The following is a 25,076-nucleotide window of genomic DNA, read 5'->3' as shown; positions in this document are numbered from 1 at the left end:
CTGTTCTTGAGGCTAAATTGGAAAGAGATATATACCTGTGCGCTTTTGTTTGGTGCATTTGCCAGGAACGAAATGATTGTTTGTTCTCTGCTAAAAGGAAAAGATCACTTGAATTACTTAACAAGATTATTTACTTCGCTACATTTTAGTTAGGTCATTCTGTAGTGTCAGCTACAACTCTCTGTGCACAGGAACGTCGAAGGAGGAATGAAGCTCAGCGTTCTGGAGCAGGACTTGATAGATCTTTAACGGCGAATGATGGTGGAGGGCTTATCACAAGTTCTCTGAACTGAAGGCAAAGTCTTATATGAAGATGACAACTTTTTTTGAACCTACAAATATGTTTACACTTTGGTTGAAACATGTTTTTTGGCTGTCTTTGGTACTTTTGGGTGTGTGATCGTTTTGTAAATATGTCTAGATCTATATAGCCACACTTTTGGGTGTTTGATCGCTTTGTAAATATGCCTCATCCATTTTCTCAAAAAAATATACTTTTTTCCTCAAGTTCTATAATGATCTCTAAATGGTTTCACGAATTTGTTACCGTTTCACGTATGAGAAACTACATATATGAAATTTTTACATACACAGTTTTTGGTACTATATTGTTCATGCTTTGCAAATTGTTCAGTGTGAAAATCAATAACCTTAGATTTCGAGTTCTCTTTTATTCAATGTGTTTCAGTTTCTGGATTAGTCTGTCAAACAATAGCATTTTAGGTTTGTGTCAAATTAACAATTTAGTCTATGAAATAACCTAGATTCGAGTTCACTATTTATTTTATTTTATTTTATTTTATTGATGGATTACAATCTTCATCTTTGCTGCAGTGCACTTTGAATCCGCAGGCCCTTTTTTTTGAAGTAAGCTTCAGGCCAAGCCTTTCAAACCTAGCTCTAATGGTAAAGAGCTATAATAGATTTTCTTTAGGATAACATCCTTTTATCCGCGGCACATCTTAAATATCAAATAATTAAATGTGTTCGGTGAGCAACATTTCAATCCACAAAGTCAAAAGCCTACAGAGAAAAGTATCATGACAACAAAAATTTCTAATCTGACATAAAAACTCTTATTTTGATTTTGAGAGAGAGAGAGAGAGTGTGTGTGTGTGTGTGTTTTATATTTTACATTCACCTCAAAAATGTTTTAGACTTGTTACAAGGTAAAATTCTATAATTTTAACATCATGCAATGGAAAGATATACATACCCGCATCAAAAAGTTAATCAATCAAAAAAGAAATTAACAAAACAAGCAACCCATTCCTACCTCAATCCCAAAAAAAATACCATAAGAATACTACCAAACAAGCTCCCATTTATTTATCCATAACATCACCATATCTCACACACACAAACCCACACACAAAGTCCAGCTCTCCCTCTATATATCACTTCCCCAAACCATTAAACCCACAACATACCCATACTACTACTACTCGTGACGATACTTACTCCTTATGATATAATATTACCAAAATACCGAATACGCGTATATACGTCTAACAGTACGCAACGCACTTCATTATGCAGTCGATCGTACACCCTCCCCGCCGCCGCCGCCTCCGCCGTGCCTCCCCGATCGGCTGTACGAGCCGAAGCACTTCGCCGGACACGTCAGCCTCTTCTTGTAACACGGCCCCCTCTCGCGCGCAAACCTCGACGGCCGCACGACCCGCCGCGTCTGCGTACCCCGCCTCCGGGCCCGCCGTACCCGCCACCCGTACGCCGCTCCCACGTTCCCCCACCCGGGTACGTTGAAAACGCCTCGCGGCCCGAACATCCGCCTGGGTCCGACCCGAAGCCGGGAGCGTCGCGGTTCTGTTGTTTTTGGTTTCTGGAATTGGGTCGTCGACGACGCGGGCGGCGGCGGAGGAGAGGAGGGAAGTGGAGAGGAGGAGCAGGAGGAGGGTTAGTATGTAATAAGTGGACTTCATGATTTGAGAAACTGGAGTTACCTTTTTTTTTCTCCCCTTTTCCTTTTTTTCCTTTTTGGATTTGGGGTTAGCATTTAAATAGAGGGGAATTGGGGGGAGGAAGTCAAGAGCTGGAGGCGGTTGAGGGGATGGGATAGTGGAAGTAATAAAGAGACCGTGGGTGATGTTGGTATTAATATCGGAGACGGGTCGAGTTGGTGTTGTGTAATTGCGTGTGAGCTTAAAGAAACAGCTATATCTCGGTTCGGTCTGAGTCGGTTCGAGTTTATCGGGAGGAATTGTGTCTGTACCTAATTTTATGGGAAGCTAATTGGACAACTGATTGGTCACTTCTATTAAATTTTGGTTTGGCATTAAATTCCAAGAAATCGAGTATGAATGAAACATGTCGGTTAGGATAAATTTAATAGAACTGAATGAAAGAATATGGTTCACATAATTGAATCCAATATTCTAAGATAAAAGCTTTATTTTTGCTATTGAATGTTCTTGTTCTAAATTAAAACCAGATCATCTTTGATTCAATTTTGCTTTGACTCAAGTTAACGGTGAAAATCTATCAAAGAGTGAAACAAGAGTCGTTTTAGCTAGGACAAGTGCTTTACCTCACATTATGAAAATCATGTATCCCCTAATCCCTAAGCATGATCTTGCAACAAAGACTGTCTAATCCCTTCCACACTAGTTTTGATGGTTTGCTATAAATTTTGGGGGTTTTAGAGTCTCTCCAACCGAACGCTAAAACACCAAGTTAGCGTCCGGTTCTCTCCCAACCGAGCGCCATCAGCCCCGCTAAAATAGTGGGCCGCTACAATGTTGTGCCAGAAATGGCCGCAACGTTGTAGCGATGACGCAATAATTTTTTTTTTTTTTTTGTAAAAACTTGATATGGAAGGTCTTTTATGAGAAGAAATACAGAAACAAACTTTTTTCTTTTGTTATTTATATTTGTATTAATAATATATATTATTTTATATTAACTATTATAATGAAATTAGAGTATAAAATAATTATTAAAATAAAATTCAACGATGGAAAAAAATAGATAATTTAATCCAAACACTTAAAATTTCATAATACTAGAACCAAATATTTTTTTTTTTTTGCTTGCAAGTGTGATGTTTTCTTTTGTGATGTTAAATGTAATCTTTAGGATAATTTATGAAAGTAATATTTTAATTTGATTTAGCATTTATTTTTTTAAGATTTTTATTTTATTCATAAAATATATTATTATAATTAATTATATGTAATGTATTATATAATTATATAATTTGTTAAATATTTTAAATAGATAAAAATGTTAAAAGATAAGAATAATAAAAGGAATATTCTTTTTGGTGTAATGGGTTAGAGATGAAATAGTGATTTGATGTAAAAACTACACCAACTTGATGTAAAAACTACACCATTTTGGATTTTATGGTTGGAGATGCTCTTAGCCTTTAAACCCAGTGTTATTCCATTTGTTTTTAAACCTACTTACTTCAATCTTACCTATCACCCAAAATACCTTTCAATTTATCTTTTAGCTCAAAACATCAAATACACCATATTTCAGTACAATATTTACTCAAAAAATAACAAATAAATAAATAAATAAAATCGCCAAAGAAAGAAAGAGCGTCTACTACTCATCCATATCTTCTTGCCCAAAAAAAACTACAGATCCCTACCCCCATAAAACTTGACAACTTTTGATACACTTTTATTATTCTATCATTCACTTATATTAAAATTAGTTATGGTCCCATTATTTTTTTAAGATGATGATTTACAATACAAATCAATGGTGCAACTATAACACGATCAATCTATAACACGATCAATACAGAAGCAAATAGTTGGGGTGGGTTGTCAAAAGAAATCCAACGTCGACATGTTCCACGCCATATGTAACATATAGAAATATCAATACATAACGTCTAGAATCAACAATAATTAACCATCTTAGCTATGGTTTCCTAAACAATCTTTGTATCTTCCATCTTATTCACATTGGTGCAATTGGATTCCATAGTTGGTGGAACACATGTCAATCAAGTCGTATCAAAGTAAAAGCTTACTTAAAAAATACGAATATGTTTCGAATATATACTGAGATATGATACTTATGATATCCATATCCGTTTTCCAATATCAAATACGAAAATGAATTCAAATATCTCTCCATAAAAAAAATTCATCAACATCCACTAAAAATCAAATATGAATGCATACATACACACGGATATAAAACAAATATGAAAAAACTAGATAATATTAAGAAAAATATAATTCATATGACACAACAGACTTCATTAAATTGTTCATTATATCTAAAAAACTAAAATCAGATTTCTTCATCATCAAAATTAATCTCAAATTCATTAATCTAATGATTAAAACTATTGCAACTATATGACATATATTCAAATATTTCAGATATGAAAACGGATATTTTACTATGTAGTCATATTCATTACCATATGATATCCATTATAAATTTCATGTATCATATCTAACGTCTAGGAATACGATATTCCCTCAGAAACAGGATTTTTTTTTTTGCACTCCTTTGCGGGTGAAATGATGAAATGAATAATGATGCCACGTTTCAGCTCATGTAAGGAGAAGTGCAGTGATCTGTAAGTGGGCACGAAGAAATATGTGAGTGCGGTTCATGCCACACAACACTATCGTAAGCGTTATATATATATATATATCCCTGCTATTATCTACAACCGTCAAAACCTTTTTCAACCTAATTAAGCACCTGTTGCATGAAAAAAAAAAAAATGAAAGCGGCACAACCCCATTCCCCCTTCAAAGCGTTTGGCAACAGCAACTACGAAAAAAGGTCACAAAATCTTGACTTCAGCGGCCCTAACTTCCTTCTTTTCACGCTTGGCTGACGACTGCCCACCTTGTTGCCTTCTTCTACAGGTTAGCCTGCACCTCACACCCAAACTACTCCGCATGATGCTCCTAGTATCGGCATCTGGCGTGAGAGATGCAAGCATTAAACTGTGACATAATTCATATCAGGGGAAAAAATGATAAAGTTGATCCTATATCTAGATTATGAAACTAAATTAGAGACTATTGAAAGAAATTGGTCATCATTCATTAGTGCCATAATTTATGTCAGAAAAAAAAACCACCCTCGTGCTATCTCTAGTAATATTTTTGGAACTTCACTCAAAATGGTCAATTGACTACCAAAGAGAAGATATCACTTGCCCTATAGTATAATGGTCATAAAGTTTTGGATCCAGAAATAATTTCTTTAGAAAAACTCTTATCTTCAAAACTTCTAGAGAGAGTAAACAAATCTTGCAATTAAATCCTACAGTCAAAAGTCAAAAAAGAAAAGATCTGCCTTTTAAAGATCTCTTTAATTCATCCCCCAAGCGGTATCCTATGGCCTAGGCTGCCACCTTGACAAAGGGATAGAGATAATGAGAGGAGAAAAGAGACCAGAAGTCACCGACAAGGGGACAAAGAATAAAGGAAGCAAATTAATCCCGCATTTACTCACATCACTACCCTCCGTATAAATTGTGATAAATAGTCCAACTTTGCTCCATAAATTCACCACCTGGTTCATTCAAAGCCTAGGAGCAGATTCTACATGTGAGCCTGCAACATTTACTTCTCCCCAACCAACAAGAAGGTGGATTTAGTTGGTTGGGTTCATTTACACTGCACTTGTTTCATCCGCGTCAGCAGCTAAACTCAGAAACATGCAGCAAACCAGCAAGCCACAATGGAGATCCTATCTCTGGGTGATTTGATTAAGATGCTAATGCGGGCCCTTGGATAATTTACAAGCGTTGTCAGTCAAACAAGACAAGCTACATGTAAGGTTAAGGGGGCACTTTTATGCGACAATAACCAATTCATCTAGCAAGAGCTTGTTACCAATCTCAAAGCATCTTACAACGAAAGATTGGCATCCTCAAGAATATGATGAAAAATACAATCTAAATTGAAGAACTCAAAGTCGTAAGAAACGTGAAATTTAATAGTCTATCATAGTCTATCACTTCATCTTCCTTCGTTTCAAGTCACTTAACCACGCTTTTTTTACGAACTCCATTTTTCACTACAAGAAATGATCCTGTACTTCAATTTCAAAGTCCGTCTACCCACTATTAATGGCAAAATTCGAATCAACAACCTCCAATAAAGGAGGAAAAGTAGAACTATTTGGTTCCTCACTAAATGTGACTTCATGATAGAGCCACTTCTATAAATCACAGCATAAACATTTTAGGGTAAAGAAACTTACATCTAGTTATCAGAACCATCTATGAGAATCATGATACTGTTAGAGCATCTCCAACAGCTTCCTCAAAATTTTCTCCAAAATGGAGAAACAAAAGTCATATTCTCCAAATTATTTTTGCTCCAACTCCAACAGCTTCCCCATTTTGAAAAATCGCATTTATTACAATAATAAAGCCCCCATTTTGAAAAATCGCATTTATTACAATAATAAAGCTCTCCCCAAAAATTTGAAGAATGCTGCAGAGTTGGAGAAGGCTCCCTATTTTTTCTCCTCCTTCCCTATTTTGGGGAATGGGATGGGGAATCTGTTGGACCAAAAAAAAGCTCTATATTCCCCAAAATTGAGTATTTCAAAAAGATGAGGAAGCTGTTGGAGATGCTCTTATATAAGATAGGGTTAAGTGCGGATAGACCCCCTGTACTATTCCCCATTTGTGAATAGACTGCTTAAGTGAATTTTTTTGACTCTTTTACCCTCGGTAGGTTTATTTGTAAAAAACAGTTTTCTCTTTCTGAGGGTAGAGTCGAATCAAATTCACTCAGGGACTCAATCTGCAACAATAGAACTACAGGGGCTATCCACAATTGGGTGATAGTACAGGGGGTGTATCCGCATTTCACCCAATAAGAAACAATAAGCAAAACAATCAAACCCTTTACCAGTATTCGAGTTACGTATAAAATATCATAGGAAAATTATAATAAAAATTTTCCAACCTGTAAGTGCGCAGAGTTCATGATCCAAAACAGGAATTTATGACTCCAGGCAGCTCAAGGTGGTAGACCTGGTGGCCCTCGACCACATGGACCGAGGACAGAAAACACATGACCACTTGATACACCAAGTATTCGTGACACCCCAAAATGGACCACTTGCTGAAGCTGTTCACAAAAAGATCCCTTGATGGGCCTGAAAAATAGAAAGTCATTACGATAGCTTAACTGGTGAGAGAAACTCTTGAGACAAAATCAATAAGCCCATCATCACCATTTTCAATTGAAAAGGGTTCATTACAGTTGAACAGTGCAGCCAAGTCGGTGACTCTAATGAGAATGCCAGCCAATCAAATTGAAGACTGAAAAATAGTTTCAATTAACCTTGCACATATAGCCCTGACCGACTAGTATTGTATCGATTTATTTGTATATTGTGTCCTTGAAATTTCAGAAAAATCATTTTATTGCCTTCACAATCTGAAATTTCTGCAAATATTAGAATATGTAAATTCTGGGAATAAGTATCTTTACTTCTAAATCATTATTCTGCTCAACCATATATAATGTAGGAAGTCTTGCAACAAACACAGCAGGTAGGGTAATAAGCGTTTTGTCAAGGGTTCCTTAACCTAGAGCAATGGTGTGTTTGGGAGTTTACTAAGGGAAGGGAAGGAAAGGTAAACAACGGGAAGGGAAGGGAAGGGAAGGGAAGAGAATTGTAATATGTTGTTTGGGAGTTGAGTAAGGTGAATGAAGGTGAAAGTAAGTAAATATATGTAAATTTACATAAATGACTTTATACTAATAACACATCAGCCTTTTTATTTGTTTTGATGAGGGTAAGAATGTCATTACACCCATTTACCCTCCTTTACCCTCCTCTACCGCCCAAATTGGGGGGAAAAGAAAACCAAGCAATTTTACCCTTCTTTCCCCTTCCTTCCTCCTCTCTACCCTCCTTAAAAAAACTCCCAAATAAGGTGAAAGCCTCATTTCTCTTCCCCTCCCCCTCTCTACCCTCCATCCAAACAGGGCACAAGAGAAATGTGCTTCCTGACTAAAGTAAAAGATTTTGAATAGAAAGCCTTTTTTAGTGAAGCATATAACATAATAGAATCCAAAAACCTGGATAAACTGATTAAAACTTGGAACTGGAAATTTGTAACGAAAAGGATCGCAAACTTCAAAGGTTTTGAGATGTACCCAGATTTTGCAAACTCAAAGGAAAAATATGCTAAACTACAAACTTTTAAAAAAGGTTAAATAAGGAGAAAGTAGAGAAACAGACCTTTCATTCCTGAGAGTGATGCCTGACCCAAATGCGTACGGATGAATTAGGCACATTGCAGAGCTGAAACTAGCTTCTTTATTTAATGCATCCACAAACTTTGTCAGCAATGATACTGATAGTCACATCCAATTCCTAACAGAACTCAAAATTGACAAGAAAATCAGTTAATGGAGCTATATCACCTACATTGTGTGGGATAATATGGCCTTTTCATGTGCAAATATTTGAATAAGAAAGACACAGGAAGCTTGCCAAGCAGATTCAGACTATCCTTTTTCTTGCTGCATAACCTATTGTTCCTTGCTCTCTGCGACAAAGTAGATATGTTAACTGCTCAAAGTGAAAGAGCAAAGTTGAAGAACCAGAAAGCATGAAGCTATCAACTCTACCATCAGCTTCACAAGTTAGTTTTTTCTCAGCAGCTTCATCTTCACGGAAGCAATAAGGTTAATGTCAGAATGTTAAAAACTCAGAAGAAGGCCACATTGAAGAACTAAGATGTTTATACACACACACACACACACACACACAAATAAAGTGAAAAGAGAACAACAGAGGGGGAAAGTTCTAGCTTCAGAGCGTGAAAGTGCTAAAAGGAGATAAATATTCTACATCGACTATGTAAGTTTCTCATATTTAATTTCAGACCTAAAAACATCGATGGACCTTAAATTGTCTTTCATGAGTTACTTAGTTCCATGGATGGATCCAGCGACACTGGTGCTGCTCTCAGTCTGGTACCTAAACGTTAACAAAATGCAATTGAACTGTAAGTTCTTGCAACAACTAAAGCTGTCTTATGTAAACCCAAGTCAGATCATCTTCAGAATACAGGGCAACCAAATGGTGAAGAAAATCCAGTCTAGCATAAGATAGACCGAAATTGTGCTCTGCTGAGAATAAGCAACATCTGGAGAGAGATAAGATGCTAGATGCTCACTCTCTCAAGTATTAGTGAAGCATAAGATCGATAGTTTGAGTTTCATGGAAGGGTGGTCAAGTAAACCAGGGACACAGGTCGGTGACAAAGTTTCTCATGTTCACGACTTGATAAAGACAGCTACATTTAAGATTTTTGGTGATATATCGATATCCGTAACATGATTCTGTGGAATCTATAGGGTGTGAAACACAGGAAATTCTTCTAAATCTGAACATGACATACATAAACTTATTTTGTACTTGTCGGACAGTATTCACATAAGTAATACATGACAGAATATTATAATCTGCCATCTGTATAAAGTAATGAATAAACAATAATAAACATATTGAAAAAGGAGAGCAAACATATGGAGATATAGATATACTGCATATTGGATAGCCTGACCCACCAACTCTAAATCCAGAAGCATGCATTATTTCCCTAGGAAACAATATTACATATATCTTAAAATGATCGGGAGACATACTTTAAAGCAATATCGAACTTAAAAACTAAAAGAAGAAGGTGCACCCTTCTTTCTCTCTAACTCCAAGATACGTATTCTTCGCAAGAAGTTTCTGAGAACAACAAAAAATTCTACTCTGAACAGAAGACTTTAACTTAACAACGTCGGGTAACACACAATCATGCATGTACTTATGCACATAAATTTGAAAGTTGCACATCTTTATTTCTACAGCATAGACTGAGAACTTACCATTACTGTCTCATTTTGAGTCCGCTCAATCAGCACTGCTTACTATAGAATTTAATAATGCAATCCATTGTACATGGTGTGTGTTAGGAAAACATTACATAATGAGATATGATCAGGATGGAGTACAACTGTATAGTCGAGCTTCACTCTGAATCAGCATTTGCTCCTTAAAGCCTCAAAATACACAGCATTGTCAACTCTCAATTGAAGAAATGTCTGCAACTTGTACTCCCAAAAATGAAGTGCTCCTCAATCCTCCTCCTTCTCAATAAACCCCCTTCCTAGTACCTTCTTTCTGATTCTTTAGACTCCAGTACGGGACCTCAATCCTTCGTGGCAAGACTACTTCAGCTCTTTACTACACATGTCCACACCATCACCACCCAGCATATTGTTGATAACTCTAAGTTAGCTCTTTTGTACCTCACCTTAACATACCAATTTCATCTTAGGGTATAGTTTATGCCAAATCTACATTGTGGTTCTGGCCTAACATTGTCCACTGTCCTAATATTTCTGATTAAAAAATTCTCAAGTTGCAATGATATGTATCGGGCACAGTAAACACCACTGGACTCACCAAATATTCTTCTAACTTCAATTATGTTAAATATGACTTCATAGATTGTTCCATTGATTTACGCAAACACACATGATTATTAAAACATACCTAATATTTAATAGCTAAGTCTTTAAATATGAACCACAATACTTTCCCACCTATTTATATAAAAATTGTACCTGTATAGTCAAATTTCTACAACTTTAACCTCATTGAACAATTTCCTCAATCTTATCTGTGTCCACTATGGTCCTCACAATTGCAGGCAAACTTTACCTATGATAAAGTTAGGAAATATTGTAGCCGACATGCAGAGTTTCCACTGGCAAGGATAGTATGATTAGAGAAGTCATGTTGCAGGCAGGATAACAGGACTTCTGAATTAACAGCTCCCGGGTGCATAAACCTAAGTACCTGGATGCTACACATTAATCTGACAAAGTTAATGTTAAAAGTATTCATAGATTTACTACAAGAAGTTCAAAAAATCAATTGAAAACTAAATGTAGAGTTGTGAGACACAGTTATATACAAAATAACAACTGCTTGCTTCCAACTTTTCAGACTGATCCACGACTTTTCCAGATAAAACACATACAGAGTAGATTATCTACATAATTTAACATTTCACTATAAACATCAGTTTAACAAATGTAATTTACAATCTCATGAAATAATCATAATGCAAGTTAAATTTCTTTTTTTTAAGTACAACATAGAACTATGTGCTCAAACCTAAGTTGCATGGAAACGGGTATGGGTACGGATGCATGTATGTGACCCGGTAAAATTGTAAAATGTAAGGCACAAAGACACAACTACATATATATTGAAATTAATAATTTACATGAGATCATTTTTATTTTTCAATTCATGTGTTATTAGAATTAAAATTCACATCACATTGTTGAGTTTCTTTTATTATGTTGATTATTATAACTACTCATTTTTGTACTTGACACCCAAACGACCATTTAAAATCATAGTTTTGAACTTGGGTATGGGCTGAAACGAATCTGACCCATGTCTAACGATTTCAAAAAATGGGTGTGAAGTGTAGGATATACATCGAAGAAGTGTTTGACAAGTGTATTAAATTAAATCATATGTGATATAATTGAGTACATGTATGAATAAACATATGCTTATATCTAAGGAGTGTCCATGGAATTTGGATAAAGGAATGTGTTGGGTATAGGTACGGCTTCATGATAGAAGTACCCCGGTAACATTCGCTCCAACCATAAAGATAGTGACAGACATATAAACATAATGTATATACGGTGCAAGTATAAGAGTTTACATCATCGCAAAAAGAACCAACTTAAACAACCCTTCATCTAGAAAGACAAAAAATAAAAACCAGACAGTTTGAAATATATTGTGTTGAAATCCCTCCTTGATATATAATGAGAATTAGTGGAACTCCTAAAAGCACAAAATAACGACACATAAGCGCACAAAACAATGTCATGTGTCATATATTATTTTAGTACTAAACTATAATTCTTATATGATTAGTTTACTTTCTACCCATAATTAGAATTCCTATCAAATTAAATGTGTCTATAATTAGAATTCTCATCAAATTAAATATATCTATAATTAGAAAATTCTAATCATAGTTAAATTTTTAGTAACTAAAAAATCAAATAAATATACTTTTAATTTTCTTTAATTATTCATAATTAAAAAAAGGGAAAAATGCTTCCAGTCCCCAAAATAAAAGAAAATGTGCTTTCCTCTCCCAAAATTTTTTCAACGGGTACTTTGCCCTCAAAAATAAACTTTGTGTTCTCTGAGCTCCAAAACACAAAACCTAAGAGATTTAAATTCGTGAAGACCATAACATCCTTCTCTCTCTCTTTTATATCTGTTATGTTTTGAAAGAGTTTCCTCCGTCAATCCCAGCGGAGAAGCTCGCCTCCGTCAATCCCCGCCTCCGTCGCCGCCGCGGTCGAAGCTCTGTCAATCCCCTTGCCGTCGATTTCGTCGGAGGCGATTGGGTTCTACGAGGCGATCTTGAGCAGGGAGTACTTTAGAGGGGAGTGATTAGGGTTAGGGCAAGGGCAGCAAGAATTGGGGCTCATGAACAGGCATATGAGGTTCTTGGTGAGGTTTCTCACTGTTTGTTTGGTGATTGGGAGGAGGGATATAGTGAATCGGGTTGCTGGGCAGCTTAAGGAGCTAGTTGATGAGTGCAAGAAGAATTTTTAGGTAAAAGATTGTGTGAAAATTGAAGCATTTGAAGGGATTGAGGAGGTGGAAGAAGGAAGTGGGTTCTGTTAGTGATTTTAATCTTGTTAATTGTTTTTTGAAGGGTTAATTGTTGGGTAATTTTCTTTTTTCTTACTGGTTTTTTGTAAGATTCAAAAACATATATAGCAATGTATGATATAGTAGGCAACTTTTGTGTGAGTAAAATTGATCTGCGGTGGTCTTTGTTCAATATCTCTCCCCCTCATGGCTTCAACTTGAGGTCTTGGTTTATGCATTGGTTGTGAAAATTACGGGTTGCTAGTTAAGATTATGGGTTGAAGACATGAGGAGGAGAGGGTAGGTTGTTAAGGTTAGGCTTGGTTGTTAAGGTTAGGGTCAGTTGTTAAGGTTATGGGTTGTGAATGTTACGCGTTGGTTGTTAAAGTTACAAGTTAATTATTAATGTTACGGGTTAATTGTTAAGGTTACGGGTCGATTGTTAATGTTATGGGTCAATTGTTAAGGTTACGGGTTGGTTGTTAAGGTTACGGGTTAGTTGTGAAGTGAAGGTTATACGTTAGGATATATATGTATATATATTTTGAGTGACATGAATACTTTGGGTCATTTGACCTAGTGGCAAAGTTTGGAATGTTGGACAAGTGGTTAGGGGTTCAAACCCCTACAACCATAAAATATGAATTAATATAAAACGTAATAACTATTAAACAAGGTTGACTACATTATGTACCTCTTTGTCACCAAAGACCGCCATGTGTACATTAATGAAAATTGGGTAATAGAGTCAATTGATTCCTGATATCCTCAAAAAAATTCATAAATTAGTTTAGACTAAAAATAACTGAAATAGAGAGTAAGCCATGATATTTACATTTGATACTGCAATTATTAAATAACAATCTAATCAACCTTCATTACTAAGAATACACTTCTTTTCTGCCCTCGAAAATGTGTAAAGGCACATTATACACATTTTTGAAGCATCAAATGGAATAATTCTTATATGTATATCAAACAAAAAATAAAACAATTAGAATACCAGTTGGAGGCTATCATACCCAACTCAAACTGGCATCAAGACCCTTGTCCCAGCCATGACACGCATGCACAAGGCAAGGCATATTGTAACAATGAGCATAGACTTGGCACTGATGTACCGAACCACTTCAAACCCCCTTTCAACAACTCCTTCATGAACAGCATGAACACCTCTCTTCGCACCATCATACAGTTTCCACAGCACGAAATCAAGAAAAGACCTAACAGTTTCAAATGTCACTCTCCCCGTGACATCAAGAACGAACCTTCTGTTGCTTGGAATCGCCAATGTGGATGAAACCTGATCAAACCACCCACTGCTCTGCTCCTTCACATCAAAGGAGCCCCTATTATCAATTTCCATAGCTGAGTCTACCCCTTTTTGCTTCGATTCAACTCTGTTCACTGAACAATTTAAGCTTGGCTTCATCAATACCTGATGAGATGTTTTGATCAGGGTTTCAACGGCTCCATTACAAACAGTCACCAAAAGCTCCTTCACCTTGACTTCATGCTTAGGGTTTGTAATTCCAGCAAAAAGCTCATCATACGTATTTACATCCATTGTCTTCTCCAAGAAGACAGCAACAGCCGAACTCACAAACAACTGCACACAATTAGCAATCAGAGCCCTACACTTCTCATCTCCACATACCAACTGTATCCAGCTCGGAATCGATCCAGAATCAGAATCTCGCTGCGATCCACTAGAATAGAATCCAATTACCAAATTCCTAGCAAAGCTACCAACAACTACGGAAGCGAATCCGGATCCAGAAGCAGAAAATAACTTATCAAGAATCCGGTCCGCAAACTCCGACTTCGCCCTCACCTCACCAGAACTCGAGCCGGACCCAACACCTCTCACGATCCCAACAGTCAGAGCTTCAGAAACCCTAGAAACAGAGTCAACGAGCTCATCTGACCTCGCAATCTTCGAAATCTGCCTCAAACTCGCCGGAATCTCATCAGAATCCGATCTCAGAAACCTATTCAAATCAGCGCTGACCAAGCTGATGGTGTCAGCAGAAGAGGAGACAGCCTCAGCGATTGAAGCTAGGGCTTCTAAAATCTTCGATATCTTTCTTCTCTTCTCGACGACGGAAGGGAGGTAGTAGAGCCTATAAGCTCCGTAACCGGAGGCGGTGGTACAAGTCCATGGGAATCGAAGAGAAGAGAGTGGAGGGAGCGAGGGGGGGGGAGACAGATTAGGGTTTTGAGATTGCGGATGATCGGGGGAGGAGCGGATCCCTTTATGATGACGCTGGAGGAAGTTGAGAAGTTAATGAAGGCGGTTGCGGGTTATGGGGATGGGTTTACGAGAGGTATGGGATATTTAATGGGTAGGGGTATTGCGGTCATTTCGGAGGGGTCTGCGACTGTGGTGATGGGAGGAAGGGGATAACGAGACACAAGAGACAAGAAGAAAGATGCTGTAGGGACTGGGATGGGAGGCATCTATTTGTAGAATTGGGTTTGGATATAAGTATCGGAACCCGAAACCCGATAAGGTGTAAGTCAGAGAAAAGGTCAATTTCAGAAAACCCCGCGGAACTCTGGGCTTATTTGCACAAAAGCTCCCTGAAATTTAAGAAGTAGAGAAGACCCCTAAACATCAGGGGATTTCACGGAAGTCCCGATGAATTTCAAAAGATTGCACAAACTGAATATGTTTAAAAAAAAAACTGTCCCCGTAATCTTTCTCGTCTCCGAGCTTTGCTACAGGGACCCAAAATATGGGACCAATAAAGGGGACAAGTGATGTGTCCTCCTCCTATTGGATAATGAGTTGGCCATCATTAAACTCATTATCTAATAGGAGGGGGACACCTCACTTGTCCCCTTTATTGGTCCCATATTTTGGGTCCTTAAAGAATTTTTCTCTCTCTAATTTTTCAAGTTAAAGAGGGTTTTGTGCTAATCACCCAAATTTTCAAGGGTGGGTCTGTGAAATTCATCCATGAAGGTAAAAAAAAAAAAAGCTGCGGAGCTACCGTCTTATGGATTGCTAGATGAAGTGAAGAAAGCGAAAGTTCATGTAGTAATAAGCAATCTTATATGTTAGACATGGGACGCAAAAGTATAAAACATATATTCGCTTCGGTTTTGTAATAACTTAATAGTAGATAGCAGATGAATAACAAAATGTCATCGTGTGGACTGCCTTCGAGTCAGCGTAACAAAGCGTGTGGACTCAGAACTTTTAAGATACACACTTTGTATGGGCTAAGGCTAGTTAGATTAACCTCGGTCCACAATCTGTTTCTACAGAAGAATTTGATACTCATTTTCTTCTCTTTTTTTGCCTCCCCGTACTTTCACGTGTCCAAGTGGCAGAAACGAAATATCAAAATTTCGCTTTTTCACACCGCGTCTCGAAGCTGACGAGTTTGTTGGATAAGATAAGCTCCCGACTTGCTCGGGACCGCATCTTGGAAAAGCTCAAAAGGATAAATCCATGTTTTGTTACTTGATTTCTGCAAAATTTGGCTGCCACATACCAGGCAAAATCCAGGGAAGCAATCAACTCGAAATAAATGAAAACATGTAGTTATTTGCTTCCATCATCAGAGAGCAGCAAATACGCGGATAAAAATCATTGTGCTCAGGAGAGCAAATTAATCGCAGGATACGAGACATCCCACATAGAGAAAGGGATGCTGCAATTAAAATCATCGATATTACAAGCATTAAACATCAAAATTGTTGCAGAGGTTACTCCTTACTGCAACTAGCTATTTGCTTCCTTCATCTTTCCTTGCTGCATCTTCCTGCTGCTTCTTTGTCCAGTATTCCTCAAGAGGGGGCCCAAAAATAGCTCTTCCAGAAACCACGCCAATTCTGCATCAATTGAGAATGTCAAATCCATGTAGTTATGTAATTAAGTCCTAGAGAATTAGAGTTTTACCGGACTTCATTGAGAGATATTACCGATTGAAACAAAGGGCAAGTGTTATGTAGTAGCAGGCAAAAACACCATTGGCTCATGATTATAGCTTTAGTATTTAAATCTGATATGATTCCAGATATTAACAACATAGCATTCCAGGTAAATCAATAAAAACCTGAAGATCCCAATAACAACGCTCCTAAATCAAAAAGTGATGATGTACTGCATAGAGCTACTGCACACACCTGCAGGCATCCACAAATTTATGCACATCCATAAGCAAATGCATATACACAATTGCACTTACAGCCACTCAAAAAGCAGAATGTCTGATGCAGGGACCTTCCATTTCTTTTTCTATTTTTTTAATATACATGGAGGATAAGGGCCTTAGCCCAATTTTATCAGTAGATAATATAATCGGGTCGCATACGAGAGAAGTACAATTGTTGGCAATTGGAGAAGAGCTTACAACTGTAAGAATTTGTGCATGGACCTTCCAAGAAACTGATATTGGGAAACAGCTAGATGTAAATGTTCACGTAGATGTGTGCACGCAGCATGTCCATGTATGTAGTGCACAACGCAGTAAAGAAAATGGGTCACAGTTCAAGAAAACAACATTGGGCATTTATCGGATAAATCTAGTGTCAATGTCTTCCACATAGAAGCTCCAAAACTGAAAGGGAATTGTAATAATATCATGGTCATTAGAGTTTCATTAGAGTCTCAGCATCCAACAAGTTAAAGGACTAAAAATTAGAACCATCCTGGTAAGACTGCAGCCAACCGGTTCACCTTTTCCACTCACCCAAAAGGCGACCCTCACAACTTGTAATACACCCTTTCTCTGCATGCATGAGACTTCCATATGGTGTACATATGGAAGCAATTACTCTCTGTAAGCTAACCCTGCAACCTCTGGTCAAATTAATCCTTTTTCGTGTCATAAAAAAATTGGACCCTTTCATCATTAGACAAGACAACACTTGCTAGCATCTGTTACCAAAGTGAATAGCCCGGATTATGCCATTAAATATTAATCCATGGAATGCAACGATAGTGAAGCCTATTTTGGACTTGAGAAGCATAACTAACCTCAAAGTGCAATATCTAATGCCATGAAAATGTCAGCATAGCTGCAGTATATGAATATGCCAAAACATACCCCAGTCATAGATATTGCCACGACAAAAGCCAGAACAACTGCAAATTACGCATCTGGGGAGACACACCTCACTAGCATTCCAAAACCGCTGCCATAGTCAGATGCGACATGTGTATGCATGCAGGTGTGCAGGCAATGCATACATACGGACACCCATAAACACATTTTAGGGTTGGATTGTCAACAAAAACAGAAAAAATGACCTTAGTTATCACTTTCGAAACTACACTATTAACCAATTGTTGCATTGTTCGTTAAAGAAGAAAGGGTTAATTGCAGCTAGACCCTCTACAGCATCGCCCAATTGCAAATAGACCCCTTAAGGCTCTATTAGTGTGGATAGACCCCTACTATTTGCGCAAGTGCGGATAGACCACCTCGGCGAACTTATTTGACTGTTTTAACAATCAAAAAAATTAGCAACTGGGGGTATATTTGCATGAATAGAACTACAAGGGGCCTATCCGCCTCTATAAAACCTTTATTGAATTTTAAGAGTAATAAAAAAATTCACTCAGGAGGACTACCCACAACTAGGCGATACCATAGGAGGTCTATCTAAAAGATGGGTTTTTTTTACTGTTATTTAGGGATCAGGTTGCGAAAGTAGCAGACCAGGCCGTAAGATGGGATTTTTTTTTTCCTAATAGCAGATCTTGCCATGATATAGCAGATGCGGCTGTGATGCAGTAGGTCCAGCAGTAGATCGCTGCAAATCCAACACAAGGCAATCTTGGAGAAGATTTAACTGCAAAAGTTAGTTTTGGAGTAGATCCAAGCTCTTAGTTCAGATTGCAAAGTAGCTCCTGCCTACAAGGTGTATAGCTCTTTAAAAGAAGATAATTTTCAGAATTTCAACGAGATGGTCGCAAAATGGCATTGTTTGACTAGATGTGGTCTCTTAGGCACATGTTTGAAATACACAATAAGAACTATCAGCAAAAAAGGTGGTATATCCCTCCTTATTTGACATGTCGCCTTTTGAAAGTAGTATGATGACTAATTCCCGGAGAGAATGCAGTGTTAACTTAATAATTGCCCTTTCTTAGCTGCTAAAATTCATATAAGCATGTTTTGCCACACGCGCAACATTATGGAATACTCGCATATATCCGATATGATCAAATCCTATGTCAACCAGTCATGTCATGGAATGACTAGTACCCAAGTCATTTAGATCATAGTATTAAAGGTTCACATTACAGTTTGAGTAAGAGATGTTGCAGGCTTATCTAAAGGTTGCTTCTTTCACCAGTGAAGAAATTGGGAAGGGCCTGTCATTTACAAATCGACTTTTATTCCAAACCAAACCATCTTCACCGGTTATATACAATGTTACAAAAGGCACTAAGCAGACTAGGCGTTTGAGGCAGTGCCTAGCGCCTATACGCCTAGGTGACGCCTAGCCTAGGGTTTGGCTATTTTTTAAATTATTTAAATATAATACTTCATTAAAATATGTATAAAATTCATATAAATTTGTAAAAAAATTGATATCAATCTTAGATCCACAATAAACCATGCATACTTAAATAATAAATAATCAAAACAATAACTAACAGGTTATAGAAAGCGTTTAGAGGCCTAGGCATTGGACCCGATGCCTGGAGCGTAGGAGGTTTTTTATTTTTTTAATTAAAATAATTGATAGTAAATGCCAATATTATAGAAAGCTTAGGTATCAGACTGGTGTCTAGGCGGAATTTTTTTTCTTCATTTAAGTGGTGGTCGAAGAGGTATTGCTGAAGGTCGGACGAGATAGTGGGGGTGTTTATATTTAGAGGTTAAAGGAGCTCGAAGGAGGTTGGAGTACGTGGAGGCTACAACACAAAAAATCACGATCAAAATCTAAAGGGTGTAGTCCACGTAAGCAGACAATGCTCCCCTAAACACTCCCAAAACTTGGGGGCAACCTAGGAACCACCTAGGCGCTAGGCGCTAGTTAGGCGGTCTAGCTACCGCCTAGGCCTAGGCGTCCGCCTAGGCGGACTAGGCTGACACTTTTTAAAACAGTAGTTATATATGAAATCCAGTAACCCCAGCTTCAAATAATCATTAGTCTTCTGAGTTGTTTAGTGGCTAGTGGCTTATCTAAATAGCAAGGCCAATATATGGTTCCATATATTTTTACTTACAGGCAAGTCTAAACAATTACTAGTGAATACCTTGCACATTCAGCACCAGGATCACCAAGAAGGCAAGAAGTCTGGTGTCATAATGAATTCTTCGGATGCATGGATCTTTATCTGGATCAGATCAGGATTCATATCTTACATATACAACCCCAGCACAAATACAATGATGACTATTTATCATGCTAGGGAACCAATACTTGTCATAAATTAGATAATATTAAATCCCTTGAATAGGCCAAACCCAGAGTCCAGCTCACCAATCATCCCTTCCCATTATGGAGTATATTTTTGCAAATATTGAAAGCCAACAATAACATGACTATTAATCATATATCTCAACAATAAGATCTAAATTACACTTAACAGCAGTGACCAACCTCTCATCCTTCGAATAATATAGTAAAGATGAGAACGGACCATAAAGTAAGCAAATGTCGACTACATGCTTTCATGTTTTAATACCCCATAGGTTGTCTACAATCTAGGACTTCATTTCTTGTACCATAGTGACATATTTACCTTTGATTAGAGTTACAAGATTATTCTATTACCACATAACAAAGACTTAGTTAGAAATGCGCTTGTCCATATCATTATCAGGTCGATAATTCCTCTTCAAATCAATAAGAGATGTGAAAGGATTGAGTAATCATCTATACAAATGACAGTCAACTTGATGTCTGAAAAAATTTATGATATGATTTTCTAATACTCGAAGACGTAACAATGACAGTAAGTTCACTCTATGACACTCCATGGAGAAAACTTCATGGGTCATACACATATATCCCTTGGAAATATGAACACCTAGCATATCACCAATTTTTGTCAGACAATCACTATGTACAATTATAACCTACAAAAATTGTCAGTGGCTTTCATTTGTCATCAAGAACAAACTATAAGTTCTTACAGTGAGTGTAGGTCCCGAGGGATCCATCTTCTCAGTCCAGATTAATAAGGTAATGCCTAAAATCAACTTTATCCTATGGGATTTAAAATATTGATAGGCGAAGACTTGTTCACAAAAGGGAAAGGGAATTAGGAACTAGAAAATCTAGCACGAAGCAGTAAAGAAGAGCATCAAGGAGATAGATAAGAAATGGATCCATAGCCAAAACAAATCTACGGCCTGCAACATTTTAATATCCATTTAAAACATACTAAAACCCACTACAACTTGAGCACTTTCTTCACTCTTATTTCCATCCGTTTCGGGTCCTAAGGCAGTTTCCCACTTTTAACATTGCAGAAATTAAAAGAGCCATTCGTTCATTAGCGCAAAAGATTTAGGGTCTAAATCCATAAATTCCCATTTTTGCATCTCAGAATAAATCACCCCCAACAAATTAAAGGTTAGAAGCCTGCTCATACCACGAAAATCAAATCAACCCAATTAACAAAGAAAGAGATCCGTACTCACATTACGGCTCCAATCACCATCGGCAGCGACAGAAACCTTCTCCTCGGCAACATCTCCTCTCAGACGAGGAATCAATCAGAAAGGGGAAAAAGCTCTACCGAATTGTTCGAAAACCCTAAAAACTTAAAACTATTGCAAAATAATCCCTAACAAACTCTCAATTTGCATAATTTTCAAATACTTGCACGCAAATTAAAAACACACACGGACTAACCTGCAAAAAACCAATTTAAGAAAGAAAAATAAATGAGAATCGCACCTCTAATCCTTTTCTCCTTCGCCTTCCTCCTCCGCATCCCCAAATCCACCACCCATCTCGCAAATCCTCTCCCAAACCCTAGCCTCCACCGGCACCACGACACCTTGGCTGCTTCAACAGCACGAAAACCCTCCATCGCCTCCTTCTCCTGCTTGATCTCTTTCAAATCGACGGCTCTCCTCAATCTCGCCAACCGATCTGACGTCCACCGCTCCTCCGCCGTCATCGGTTCCGTACCACGTTTTGATGACCTCGACGACTCCGACGATGCGGCGGTCGAATCGGCCTGATGGTAGAAGAAACAAGAGGTCGCCGATTTTCATCGATTTCATGTTGTTTTGGGCTTGCTTGTTCTTGACGCCGTCCCAGTTCGAGATGCCGCGTTAGATTGTTGGCTTTCCCAGGACCATTCGTTGCGGCTCCGTCTTTAGTATGCCAGTAACGGCGGTGATTTGTCATGGCTTAGGGTTTAGGGTTTTTTTGTTGTGAGGAGATTAATCATTTATTCTCGCTGAGGGAGGAAGTTGATGGGATTGCTGAATTGGCGGCGGAAATTGATCCCGCTCCCCCCCCCCCCCCCCCCCCCCCCCCCCCCCCCCCCCCCCCCCCCACCCCCCCCCCCCCCCCCCCCCCCCCCCCCCCCGCCCCCCCCCCTCCCCCCCCCCCCCCCCTTTTCTTTTGTTCCTTTTCCTTACTTAGAGAGGGGTTTTCAGGAATAGTAAATAGGGAAATTCAAGCGTACTAAAATGATTAATAAACTCTAAAAATAAGCACTAATAATAAGTCCAAGATTTTCGACGTTATGCCTAGAGCATGAGGACTCAAGGAGAACGGTGAAAGAGGAAAATACTTTTTGGGCACTGTATTTGGTCTTTTTGATTCTATATGTCTTTTTGATTGTACCAGTTGAGATGTACACGTAATTAAATATTATGATTATTTAAATTGATAAAAATAGAGTTAAAATAAAAAAATTTGGGTTGATCATCAACTTAATAATCTTTCTCAAATAAAATATTATCATTGTTTTTTTAACCCAGATTGTGGTGAGGTGATCTACCATTTTTGAGTTATAAATACATTAATCTATTACAACATCTCTACTTATTAGTATCTTAAAGTTTTTAAAAAATGATTGATCATTCAATTCGCAAAGAAAATTTACTTGCAATATGTCCATTCAATTTTTAGTTGTGGTTTGACTTATATTCACGCTAATTTTAGTTATTGTTTCGCTCATATTTATATTATCTAATATTCTCATTCAATTTTATAGCTCATTCTTTGTATCATAAAAGTAAAACTGAAAATATGAAGAATTATTTTTTGTGAAATTAGAGCAAGGAGATTATGATATATTTTGCTTTTAAATATTTAAAAATTGATGCAATGTCCCTATCAAATCTTATCCCAAACGATGTAGATGAAAAATGCTATTTATAACTCACTTGCTTAGGACCATTAAATTGTATATAAGACACATAATTCATCTGGAATATCCACATCTGCTAAGTGAATTTTGTTGTTGTGAGAGCAACATGTTAATGACTCATATTCAAACTTTTTTGCTCTATAAAAGACACAATAATTTAGAGTACGTAGCTTATATATCGTAAAGAACATATTGGTTCATGAAGACTTTCCCTAATAACGATATTATTACAATGATATTACTATTCAATATTAAATTAATTTTATTATATAAGATTTTATGACCCTTTTTAATAAATTATAAAGTATATATATAGAAACCTCGATGCTTATAGTCAGTAGTTAGGCTTCACAAAATAGGTTAACTTTACATTATAGTTTGCTATTTGTAGTACTATTGACAATGTCATTATCTTTCCTCTTTTTAATTATTCATATTTGTCAGTAGTTAGGAAAAAAATTTCATGCTCAACATTACACTGAAAGCACAATAAAAATTTAGAAATCTACAAAACAAACACCCTCAAAAGTTTTAAAAACTATAAAAATACCCTAAATTTTTATAATTTATAAATACACAAAACTATTAAACATTACATTGAAATTAAGGAATTACAAAAAAATCATTAAATATTTCAAACTTTGGAGGGGTAATTTACAATGTACTAAATTTTAAGAGTATTTTTTGTAAATTTTAAATGTAATAGATTTTCAATTAGTTATGTTCATTTCAAAAAAGTTATGTGTAATGTTGAGCATGAAATTTTTTTCCTAAACTTATACTTTTAAAAGTTGTATGATATTGTTTGCAAAAAATTAATTTTCTAGGGGTTGTTAGTAATTTTACATATTCATTTTAGTATCTACAGGTTAGAAATTCTCATGATGTTTATTTTATAAATTATAATTTTTAGAGGTTTTTTGCAACTTTTTAAACTTATAGGCATTTTTACATATTGTAAATTGTTTATAGACTATTTATAATTCCTATGCTTTCAATTTACAAATTAATTTGAAATTCTCAAGGTGTTTTTGTAAATTTTAAATTTTAAATGTTTGTTGTAAATTTTGAAAATTTAAGGGTGTTTTTTATAAATTATAAATTATATAGGAGATATTTGTAATTCCTATATTTTCAATATACTGTTAGGTTGGAAATTATCAGAATTTTTATAAATTTTATAATTTTAAAGGTTTTATTTTGCAATTTGTAAAAAGTTCAGAGTGTGTATTGCAAATTATATAATTTTTTGGGGTTGTTTATGTTATTTGTAGATTTTTAATGTGTTTATAGGTTTGAAATTTCCAATGTATTTTTTAAAAATTTTGAATTTTTAGGGGTATTGTTATAAATTTTAAAACTTACAAAATATTTTCTCCAAAGTAAAAAACTTTTATTTTCTAGCTAGCATATATTTTTTAGATTTCTCACTGAATTGAAATAAGTAAACATTTGTAATTTTCAAGATGCCCAATAAAATTTTAAATATGTAGGGGTGTTTTGCAATTTAAAAAACTTGGTGAATATTTTTTACAAAGTCCAAAAACTTTTAGGTGACGGCTAGCATATATCTTTTAGATTTTTCTACGAACTGAAATAAATTAAGGATTTAAATTATATGAAACGTATCTCTTTTATCCAATAACATGTTAAGTTTCATTGTGAATAGAATAAATCATTTAGTTACCAATTCAAATAAGATATGATAATTAGAATAGATTAGGATGAAAATGTAATAATAAAAAAAAACTAAGGGTAATATTGATCATAGAAAGATTTTTCCGAACTCGTACTTTTAAATGGAATATGTTACAGAGTTTTTGGTGACGTTGCCTGGGCTTAGAATCATCGAATTGTTTCTAGGGGTTTCTCCTAGGCCCCCGACGCCCAAAAAAAGCCTCCATTAAGAGTTGTCCCTCTAACATACTTGGTATTTGACAACTAATTATCGAGGCAAAACCAAAAAAATTTGATTGAAAAGTGAGTCTATGAGTTTGATGGCAATAAAAGTTTGGTTAAAACTTAAAGGTGGTTGATATAATATTAAAAATCAATAGTTGTTTCTATAGAGTGCCCTAGTTTA

At 36.5% G+C, this 25,076-nt stretch overlaps 2 protein-coding genes and 1 pseudogene across 4 annotated transcripts; all 3 read right to left on the bottom strand.

The window, feature by feature from the left end:
- Nucleotides 1,210-1,918, bottom strand: LOC109833206 (annotated as a pseudogene).
- On the bottom strand, nucleotides 4,607-15,144 carry LOC109834695 (protein PHLOEM PROTEIN 2-LIKE A10-like). The gene is made up of 7 exons (XM_020402723.1): nucleotides 15,067-15,144; nucleotides 13,707-14,950; nucleotides 8,872-10,861; nucleotides 8,613-8,651; nucleotides 8,221-8,530; nucleotides 6,933-7,125; nucleotides 4,607-4,949 (listed from the first exon to the last, which is right to left on the bottom strand). The coding sequence occupies exons 1-2, from the start codon at nucleotides 15,142-15,144 to the stop codon at nucleotides 13,712-13,714; spliced, it is 1,317 nt and encodes a 438-aa protein (XP_020258312.1). The 3' UTR covers nucleotides 4,607-4,949; nucleotides 6,933-7,125; nucleotides 8,221-8,530; nucleotides 8,613-8,651; nucleotides 8,872-10,861; nucleotides 13,707-13,711.
- Nucleotides 16,189-22,102, bottom strand: LOC109833205. Of its 3 annotated transcripts, XR_002245152.1 has the most exons (3): nucleotides 21,303-21,488; nucleotides 16,752-16,821; nucleotides 16,189-16,527 (listed from the first exon to the last, which is right to left on the bottom strand). XR_002245152.1 is itself a non-coding variant. In XM_020400798.1 (2 exons), exons 1-2 carry the CDS (start codon nucleotides 21,785-21,787, stop codon nucleotides 16,418-16,420), a joined length of 336 nt encoding a protein of 111 aa, XP_020256387.1. In that variant the 5' UTR covers nucleotides 21,788-22,102; the 3' UTR covers nucleotides 16,189-16,417. The 3 variants fall into 3 exon arrangements, 1 of the variants encoding a protein (XP_020256387.1); XR_002245151.1 differs by lacking the exon at nucleotides 16,752-16,821 and having other exon boundaries at nucleotides 21,303-21,418; XM_020400798.1 differs by lacking the exons at nucleotides 16,752-16,821; nucleotides 21,303-21,488 and adding an exon at nucleotides 21,562-22,102.

This window comes from Asparagus officinalis, chromosome 3, assembly GCF_001876935.1.
Source record: "Asparagus officinalis chromosome 3, Aspof.V1, whole genome shotgun sequence".
NCBI lineage: Eukaryota > Viridiplantae > Streptophyta > Magnoliopsida > Asparagales > Asparagaceae > Asparagus > Asparagus officinalis.
The sequence above is the reverse complement of the archived record's forward strand: the minus strand, read 5'-3'. Positions and strand labels throughout refer to the sequence as shown.

What these genes read in the sequence shown, in the direction of transcription:
- LOC109834695 (XM_020402723.1), bottom strand. Translation starts at nt 15,144, where the DNA reads ATGCCTCCCATCCCAGTCCCTACAGCATCTTTCTTCTTGTCTCTTGTG. An exon ending in CCCTTCCTCCCATCACCACA is followed by an intron (nt 14,951 to 15,066) that starts GTCGCAGACCCC and finishes AACTTCCTCCAG; the next exon opens with CGTCATCATAAAGGGATCCG.
- LOC109833205 (XM_020400798.1), bottom strand. Translation starts at nt 21,787, where the DNA reads ATGACGGCGGAGGAGCGGTGGACGTCAGATCGGTTGGCGAGATTGAGG. An exon ending in GAAGGAGAAAAGGATTAGAG is followed by an intron (nt 16,528 to 21,561) that starts GTGCGATTCTCA and finishes CAATTGATGCAG; the next exon opens with AATTGGCGTGGTTTCTGGAA.